This window comes from Sinocyclocheilus anshuiensis, unplaced genomic scaffold (genome assembly GCF_001515605.1).
Source record: "Sinocyclocheilus anshuiensis isolate Anshui unplaced genomic scaffold, SAMN03320099.WGS_v1.1 scaffold1447, whole genome shotgun sequence".
In the NCBI taxonomy this organism is placed as follows: domain Eukaryota; kingdom Metazoa; phylum Chordata; class Actinopteri; order Cypriniformes; family Cyprinidae; genus Sinocyclocheilus; species Sinocyclocheilus anshuiensis.
In genome coordinates, this window is record NW_015536547.1 from 309,929 (window position 1) to 318,696 (window position 8,768).

The following is an 8,768-nucleotide window of genomic DNA, read 5'->3' on the forward strand; positions in this document are numbered from 1 at the left end:
AAGTCATTATAATCCATAATTATGTCCCCACTGGATGCAATTAATTCCTCGTTTATAATGGGTTTTCATGTTTTGGCCTGTCGGGGCATCATTACAGTATGGCAAGGGGCGTAACATTTCCGTCACACGCTCGAGGTATTCGGCCAATCATAACGCACTGGATAGCTGGCCAATCACAGCACACCTTGCTTTTCAGACCGATGAGCTTTGTAAAAATCGACGCGTTTCAGAAAGGCGGGGCATAGAGGAGAAACAATAATGTACAGTATGTGGAAAATAATGTGTTTTTTAAACCTTAAACCGCATAAACACATTTCATTACACCAAATACACAAAATAATGTTCTTTTTAGCAACATCATATGACCCCTTTAAATTTAATTTTTCTAACTCGGTATCTGTATGCTCATATTCTAGAGGCTGTAAGAAGAAATCCAGTTTGTGCCCAAATGACTGAGCTGGAGGTTGAGCAAGTTATTAGAAGGTGGTTTTATTTTGCTGGTGATTGTGAGGGTGGCAGAAAAAGAATAACACCACTGCAAAATGTTAATGTAAATAACAAATTTTCTGTTATTGTATAATTTATACTTTTGCTCATGTGTACAATTTTTTTTTTTTTTCTAACCATTTTTTGTTTGTTGGTTTCACTTGATTTATGCACATTTACTTTAATTTGCACTATTGCTTCGCTGTTTAACATTTATATTTTATTTCTTAGATTTTAATTACTGTTATACTTCTATTATATTGTGACTGTTGCTTTTATTTTGTCTTGATCTGCTGCTATTGGTTAATTGGTTAAACCATTGTTCTCATTTTATTTTTGCAACTTGTTTACATTTTTTCACATCTGTAAATATATTTTTAATTCGTGTTTTATAACCAGCTTTTGTTTGTTGGTTTCACTTACTTTATTTGTGCACATTTAGTTTTTGTATGTGCATTATTGGTTTGCTTAACATTTCTACTTACTGCTTAGTTTTTACGATCTGTTATTCTTGTAACTATGTTCCTTTTATTTAGTCTTATTCTTCTGTTATTATTGGTTTCTTGTTTTGTTTTTTTGTTTTTTGCACATCTGTAAATATATCAATCCCCATATCTACTGATTGGCTTCATCACTCTGTCTCCTCTCCACCAATAAGCTGGTATGTGGTGGGCATTCTGGCGCACTATGGCTGCCGTCGTATCATCCAGGATGCTGCACACTGGTGGTGGACGAGGAGATATCCCCCTCACAATGTAGAGCGCTTTAAGTGCTTAGAAAAGCAGAAAAGCTCTATATAAATGTAATGAATTATTATTATCGGTAGAACATGCCATTCATTCACAAAAATCAGTAAGTAGGCCTATATGTTATGATTATCAGGAGCGGTATTCAGGGGCGTAAATTTCGTCTAACAGTTGGGGGGGACAATAAACGTAAAATTTCGCAAGAGCAATTTTTGAAGGGGACACAAATAATACAGCTAAAATTGTACTTGTAAGGATATGTATACACAGAGGAATGGTTTACTACTATTAGTGCAGCAGGGAGACCGTGCCAAATTAGACAACTTAAAGCTGTTGTGGTCGCGCAGCGACACGGTCGTGTCCGTTGTAGACATTACTATCCGTCACAGTGTTGCCAAGTCCTCGGTTTTCCCGTGGAATTGGCCTACTTTATCACTGTTGTCGCGGGTTGTTTTTCATGTCCACGGGTTGAAGCGACCCCTATAACGTGTATTTTATCCCCCGGAACACGATTTTTACCGGTGGACCCCCTTGAAACGCAGATAGTTTGGGCTAGTTTTGAGCAACTGGGCGGGTTTTGTTATGAAAACCTGGCAACCCTTTCCCTCAAGCAAGTAACGTTATTATTGCTAACATAGCATTTTCATTTATACGCTGATGATATGGTGATTTACTCCTCTGCATCAACATTGGATCAGGCTCTGAGTCATCTTCAATCTGATTTTGATGCATTTCAGCATACACTGAGTGATTTAAAACTTGTTTTAAATGCGTACGATCTATCCGACATGACTTGAACGCACCATGAGACACAAAAGCTGCGTTTATGTTTAATTCAACGTCGTTTGGGGGGCTTTGACTCTGGTGGCTCATACCAACTTACGAGCTTTACTGTAATAAAAAAAAAAACTAGTTTGGGACTGTAGCCTTATTTTACACTGTTTATTCATAAGTATTTGTCATATTCTTACAATTTATGTTAAGTTGTCAAGTAAAGTGGGACAGTACTTGTGTGTGGGTCGTCCATTTTTGGGAATATATATGGGTCACAGCTTGATGACCATGTGGAAATGTGGGTCCCATGAACAAACCAATTGAGAACCACTGCTTTAGAAATATCATTCATTTCTGTAGAGCTGCACATTTTAATAAGGATCAGATGAGTGAGTTCAGCTTTGAGAATGAAAACCAACCTGTTTGTGTCTCAGTATCTTCATGTTTGACTGTGAATGTTTCTTCGATCTTAATGTCTTCACTCTCCTCTTTAATAAACGCCATCTTTATAATAGTGTGTCACGTCGATCTCAGTTGCTTCACAGAGTTTTTCTGTGTATTTGGACACCTTTTCCTGTTTAAGAAATGAGAATAATTAACAGAAAGACAAATAAATCCAAACTAAATCTAGTTGCGTCTCAACTAGCTCCCTAGTTCTAGTCAGCTCACTGGTAAGGGAGTCATTCAGAGTGGCCTTAATTTATCTGAAGAAACAAGCAAAACTAGTACTCAAATTAATAAAGGGACACAAGTTATATGGATGGTTCATATTTGTATTAAGCTTCACATTCACAGTTGACTCGCACCTCATCACTACTTGCCAGCGACTGAATTCGTGTTTAGGATGAACTGATTCACTGTATAGTTTCTGTTACTAATGTGTGAATGCGCTTTATTTACACAAAATAACATTCATTACTGTTATATTATGTGTTAAAATGTTACATTCAATAATAATTAATGAACTTTTACATCGATTGCAAACACTATAAAGTATACTGAACAAATTGTATCAATGTAAAAATTGTAAAATGTTAAAACCACAAACGTTTCTTCAGCTGAATCCATAGACTGTAAAAAAGATGGACGAGTCTCCACTTCCTACCACGTCACCGTCAGCTGGAGCGCGTGCGGCTCCGCCCACTGAGCGTTCAGCGTGAAATCCGCGAAAACACGGCTAAAATGGGGGAAAGTTGTTGTGCGATAGACTGCGATACCAGATTCAACAAGAATTCGAAGCTATCGTTTTACAGACTGCCAAAAAAACACCGAAAGGAGAAATAAATGGATCGCTGCACTTCACAGAAAAAAACTGGTATCCAGGCAACGAAACGTGGATTTGCAGTAGTCACTATTGTGTCAGGTAACGTAGACTAACCATGTTCCGTACACTTTTCGCCCTTCACCGCACGCCAGCGACCACTCCTCCGTTGGTGAAAGCCAGACAAGCAAGTTTGTGTGATCATTCTCTGGGGGGAATACTACGGTGGCCGATAAGTGCAAAACAAATCACAATTCTGAAAACAAAATAACAAATTACAAACGCAAATGCAAGTCTATAAAACAAAATAACAATTCAGAAAACATTATAACAAGTCAGAAAACACAACGACAAATCTGAAAACAAATTAACAAGTCAGAAAACACAACGACAAATCTCAGTATCGATATATCGATACATCGGATCGATACGCCCATCCCTACTTTTCGCCCTTCACCGCACGCCAGCAACCACTCCTCCGTTGTTGAAAGCCAGACAAGCATGTTTGTGTGATCATTCTCTGGGGGAATACCCATTGCACAGTCCACACTTTGATTGATGTCTTTTGGACCAATAGTTTTTGAGAAAAGTGGGTAAAAGTACCTCCTCCGCACGTGTACGGAAGATGATAAGCGTGGCATGTGGATAAGTGTGGCATGTGGGTCAAGCATGAATCATGTGAAACGTTAGTGAATAACGTTATCATATCTTTCTGAAGACAAAGAAGGGCAAACAATTTGAACTGATTCAAAATATTTAATGATTAACCAATGTGAAAACTTATTCAAAACAAATGATCAGGATGCAGGTGTGTGTGTGTGTTTACAACTATTTACATTTAACACTAAACTGATTTAAAAATACCATAACTAGAAATTAACATGTTCATTTCCTGTGTGCACTATTTACATTGTGTGTGTGTGTGTGTGTGTGTGTGTGTGTGTGTGTGTGTGTGTGTTTACAACTATTTACATTTAACACTAAACTGATTTAAAAATACCATAACTAGAAATTAACATGTTAATTTTCTGTGTGCACTATTTACATTGTGTGTGTGTGTAACGTGTGTTTTTATGTGGACAGACAACATTTATGGCAAAGCCAGTCAGTGTCTGGCACTTCCTCCACTTCTGCACACTCCAAGTGGAACCACAAATGGCACAGATCACACTGGACCCATTCGTCAATGGCCTCATCTCCTGAGCCAGGTGGGACCACTCTATGGCAGAGAGCGCAGTGTTCTCCATCTTCAGTAGGAAGAGGTGCCTGATTCTTTTGTCTTTTGGCCTCCTGGCCTCCTGGGCTTGTCTTTTTTCCTCCTCCTTCTTTGCCATCTCTTCCTTGCGCTTTCTCTTCTTTTCTTCCTTCTCTTTCTCCTGAGTTTCTTTTTCTACCAGCAGGTCGAAGTACTGACGACACGGGCTGGACTTCTCACCTTCTCCTTCCTCTCCAGGGCTGGACTCATGAGGATGTTAGCCAGACTCTCTGGGATTACACCTGCTGCCACCAGGTAATTTTTGTGAGCCACTCTATTAATGTTACAGGTGGGGCAAGGTGTTTGAGTGATGATTGATGTGTCAGTAGGTTGAGTGATGGATGGTGTGGTGGGAGCGATAGATGGTGTGGCTGATGGAGTGGCGGCAAGGCTGGATGGTGTGGCGTCACTTCCATCTGCAGATGGGAGCACTCTCACCACATAAGAAAATAAAACGTATGTAAAACTCATTAACACACTTGAAAAGAAATGGAAGTAGTTTAGAGGATGAATTATCATTGTATTAATGTCAAAATTACCTGGGTTGTGTCCACAGCAGCCCAGGACAGAGGAAAGATGCCAGCCTTGCGGAACCCGGCCTTGATGTTTTGGGCTGTGTAGGGCTGGGTATCGATTCAGATGTCCCGATTCGATTCGATTTGCAAGCTCTCGATTCGATTCTCGATTTTTTTGAATACATTCAGTGAATATAGTTTTAATACAAAATGCTATTGATATTTCTAAAAAAAAAAGAACAGTAAACATCAGTTTACAAATGGTGAATTAATAAAAAGAAATTAAGAACCACATGCCTGTATTTTGAACCTATTCTTTTTTTTTTTGTACAGGGTCCTTTTTTAAACAATAATAGGGCCTTATAAAATGTTCTTAATTTTTCTGTGAAATGATGGTAGATTTCTTAAATGAAATGGTAAAATGCTAATGAAGTGACTCTCAGAGCAGCTGGAGATGACATTCGTGTTCATATCATCATATAGTGAGACGGCAGAAGCTGAAAACACTGCGAGCATCATCCGCACTTTAGTATGCGTGTAGTAAACAAAACAGTGCGCCGCGCCATCCGCCATTCATTCATTGCGGAAATCATGGCGCCTTATGCGTGATATCAAATGCTTCCGCAGACTTATAGTATTACTATAGCATTTCACCTGAGCATTGCGAATCACGCGTATGGCCATGATAAGTGCTGAATGAATGACAGGAATAAGATTCACGTTAATCAGATATTGTTTTAAATGTGTGCTGAAATAAATCCCGGAAAAGATCGATTCGCAGCTTTTGAGAATCGATATCGAATCGACGTCATTTAAAAAAACGATAAATCGGAAAATCGATTTTTTTGCCCAGCCATAGCTGTGACAGCAGTGGGGTAGACGTGTTTGAGGAGAGCTGAAAACTGCTTCTTCCCCACAACAATGTCCCCTCGCACCAGACCCATCCTGGAAGCCATGGTGGAGAAAGCAGTCTTCAGTGGGTTGAAGACTGCAATATCCACGGGCTGAAGTAAGTACACCAGTTCAAATTAAGTTTCGGTTTGAGGTCCACATAGGAATTGCGTCACACTAGTGTACGTTTCCAACACAGCAGATTCACATCCACAATCATTTATAAATTGTCCATAGAGGGAAAAGGAACATTAAATAAGCATTTGGTCATTTAATAATTATCAAACACAATCTCAAAGCAACAATAATCATTTAACACTCATAAAAACAATAAGCACACCGAATGTGCGAAAGTGAATGTGGTGCGAGTGCGTGCATGTGTAGTAGTGAGTGAAATGAGTATGTGTAATGGCGGCAGAGAGGTACTGACCAAGTTTGCAGTCATGACGAAAGTTGGAGAGTATAGCGGGGATTTTCAGACACCAGGACAGGTGGATGAGCAGCCGATACTTGTCTTCAGAACAACTTTAAGTGCAGACGATCTGGCAGTGCCACATTTAAAAGTAACTTGGAACTTCACAATGCACCAGACATCACTCACAAGAAAAGCAAATGTTTGAACAAACAGCCATCTTTCCACCTCGCAGGGTTCTCCAAACAATCACTCCCACACTACTGCAAACTTTTACAGATGACGCAGTTACTCTCAGGTATGACTCACTTTCTTATGTCCTCTTTCCTTCCGCTGATAATTTAAATGCTCCACCCCAAACACTCAAAGTGAAAAAAAAGAAAGAAAGTAGCCTGAAAGGATGTAGTGGCACAACGCTTTCACTGCCACACGTTATCTACGGACATGTAATACATGTTCAAATAAAGTTTTGACCATTTTTTAAATAAAATGATAACATTTCAGCCTTTCATTTTTTTTAAATAAAAAGAATGAGTCAGAATGATAAATTAAATTTTATCTGCTCCATAAACAGTTCTACATAAACTAATGTGCATTCTAAAAATCTCAACACTTCTGATAACAAGATTTTTATTTTTAAGATTTACAACAAAAATTTGGTCCGATTTTTACATTGGTCTGAACAAAAATATGGCAGAACTGAATGAATTTGTAAATCCACAGTTTGACAGCAGATGGCGCTTATGAACAGCAGAACAGAGCTGTTTCCACATTAACCTCTGTAAACAAAACTTCTAAACACTGCATTTTATCACGCATTACACGGAGGGAAGATGAAAGTGAAAGTGACGTGACATGTGGCCAAGTATGGTGACCCATACTCAGAATTAGTGCTCTGCATATATCCCATCCAAAGTGCACACACACAGCAGTGAACACACACACACCGTGAACACACACCCGGAGCAGTGGGCAGCCATTTTTCTTTTTGCTGCGGCGCCCGGGGAGCAGTTGGGGGTTCGGTGCCTTGCTCAAGGGCACCTCAGTCATGTTATCGAAGGTGGGAGCGAGCGCTGTACATTCACTCCCCCCACCTACAATCCCTGCCGGTACGAGACTCGAACCCGCAACCTTGGGTTACGAGTCCGACTCTCTAACATTAGGCCACGACTTCCCCAGATGGAAAGCAATTGCCATCTAAATTTTTTTGAAGACAGTTAATTTCCTATTATGCATCCATACAAATAATTAAATCATACATTCTTTCAAATAATTTCCAGCAGTCTGCCTTCGGTCATGTTCTCACACAAAACGAAACTACTCTGCATGCTGGCCTGCGTGAGACTCTTAATAAATTTGACTAAAGCTGAGCAGTATTTACTGTGAGTTTTTCAAATCGCGATAATCACATACGGGTTTAATGATAATTAAAATACGAAACGGGATAATTAATATAACCTCACGGCCGATATGTCAATTATGTCTTGGCGAGCTACCTCCAATTAGGCCACGAGCTACTGGTAGCTCGCATGCGACGTGCTGGAGACCCCTGCACTAGACTCACTAAGACTTACCGCCACCTACTGGCGGGGTTAGTATGTTTAAAAGTATGTGTTTCCCCCCTAACATTTTCTATTTGTATATTCAAAATTGCATTTATAACATTAATCTCATAACATTATTGCAGTTGTAATTGTGCAATGTAAATTAATTTGTTCGATAGCAGCCTTAGTGTAAATTGAATCTATTGATCAATTGTAAGAATTTGACATGAAATACGATGCATACATTTAATAAGGTTAAAAAAAATGGCCTTTATAAAAGTAAATATCATCCTGAGGTTAATATAAAAAATATGCAGAAAAATGTAAAAGCTGATAGAACACAGATAAAATAGGCCTATTGCTTCAGAATAAATTGTTTACACCACCAGAAATCTCAGTCATGTGGTGCTTTTGTGTGGATATTTTGTATGGAATATTGTCTGCTGATATGAAAAGTTTGCTGGATATAGTAATAATAAATAGCATTTTTGACAGAAATATATATATATATATATATATATATATATATATATAAAATTTAACTTGTTCATATCTGTAGACACCTTAATTATGTCCTTGAATTTGAGGGTATTGGACCTGGAAAGTCATCGAAAGGTCCTTGAATTTGAAGTTAACATAAAAATATGTAGGCAATACATTATAAATAAATTTGGTGTATATTTACTATATATTATTCTTACATTTTAAATAATTCATAGGTCTTTTTTCTATGTATGATGAGTATATTTAAAAGTGTATGAAAGATGGGTTCAAGTGTACTACAAGTGGTAACTAAATGCATTTTTTAATACAGAGAAAGTATGTTAAAAGCACATTTTAGTTCATATTCATGGTGTCCCAAAATAGCACAGTTGAGTACACTT

General features: G+C 38.4%; 1 protein-coding gene and 1 long non-coding RNA gene across 3 annotated transcripts in view; one reads left to right on the top strand and one right to left on the bottom strand.

Annotated features, from left to right (window-relative positions):
* Positions 1 to 3,437, bottom strand: part of LOC107698808 (gastrula zinc finger protein XlCGF8.2DB-like) — a 13,361-nt gene extending 9,924 nt beyond the window's left edge. Inside the window, exons 1-2 of the mRNA XM_016499916.1 lie at positions 3,055 to 3,437; positions 2,426 to 2,580 (exon numbers count right to left, since the gene is read on the bottom strand). Of these exons, the coding sequence (XP_016355402.1) occupies positions 2,426 to 2,510 (85 nt within the window). The 5' untranslated portion in view covers positions 2,511 to 2,580; positions 3,055 to 3,437. The remainder of the gene's footprint in view (positions 1 to 2,425; positions 2,581 to 3,054) is intronic.
* A 1,246-nt stretch (positions 3,438 to 4,683) lies between these two features.
* LOC107698890 (uncharacterized) lies at positions 4,684 to 5,180 on the top strand. Of its 2 annotated transcripts, none has more exons than XR_001635391.1 (3): positions 4,684 to 4,777; positions 4,849 to 4,978; positions 5,079 to 5,180. It is a non-coding gene; the product is annotated as an uncharacterized LOC107698890 (long non-coding RNA). The 2 variants fall into 2 exon arrangements; XR_001635392.1 differs by having other exon boundaries at positions 4,852 to 4,978.
* Positions 5,181 to 8,768: the final 3,588 nt, after the last annotated feature.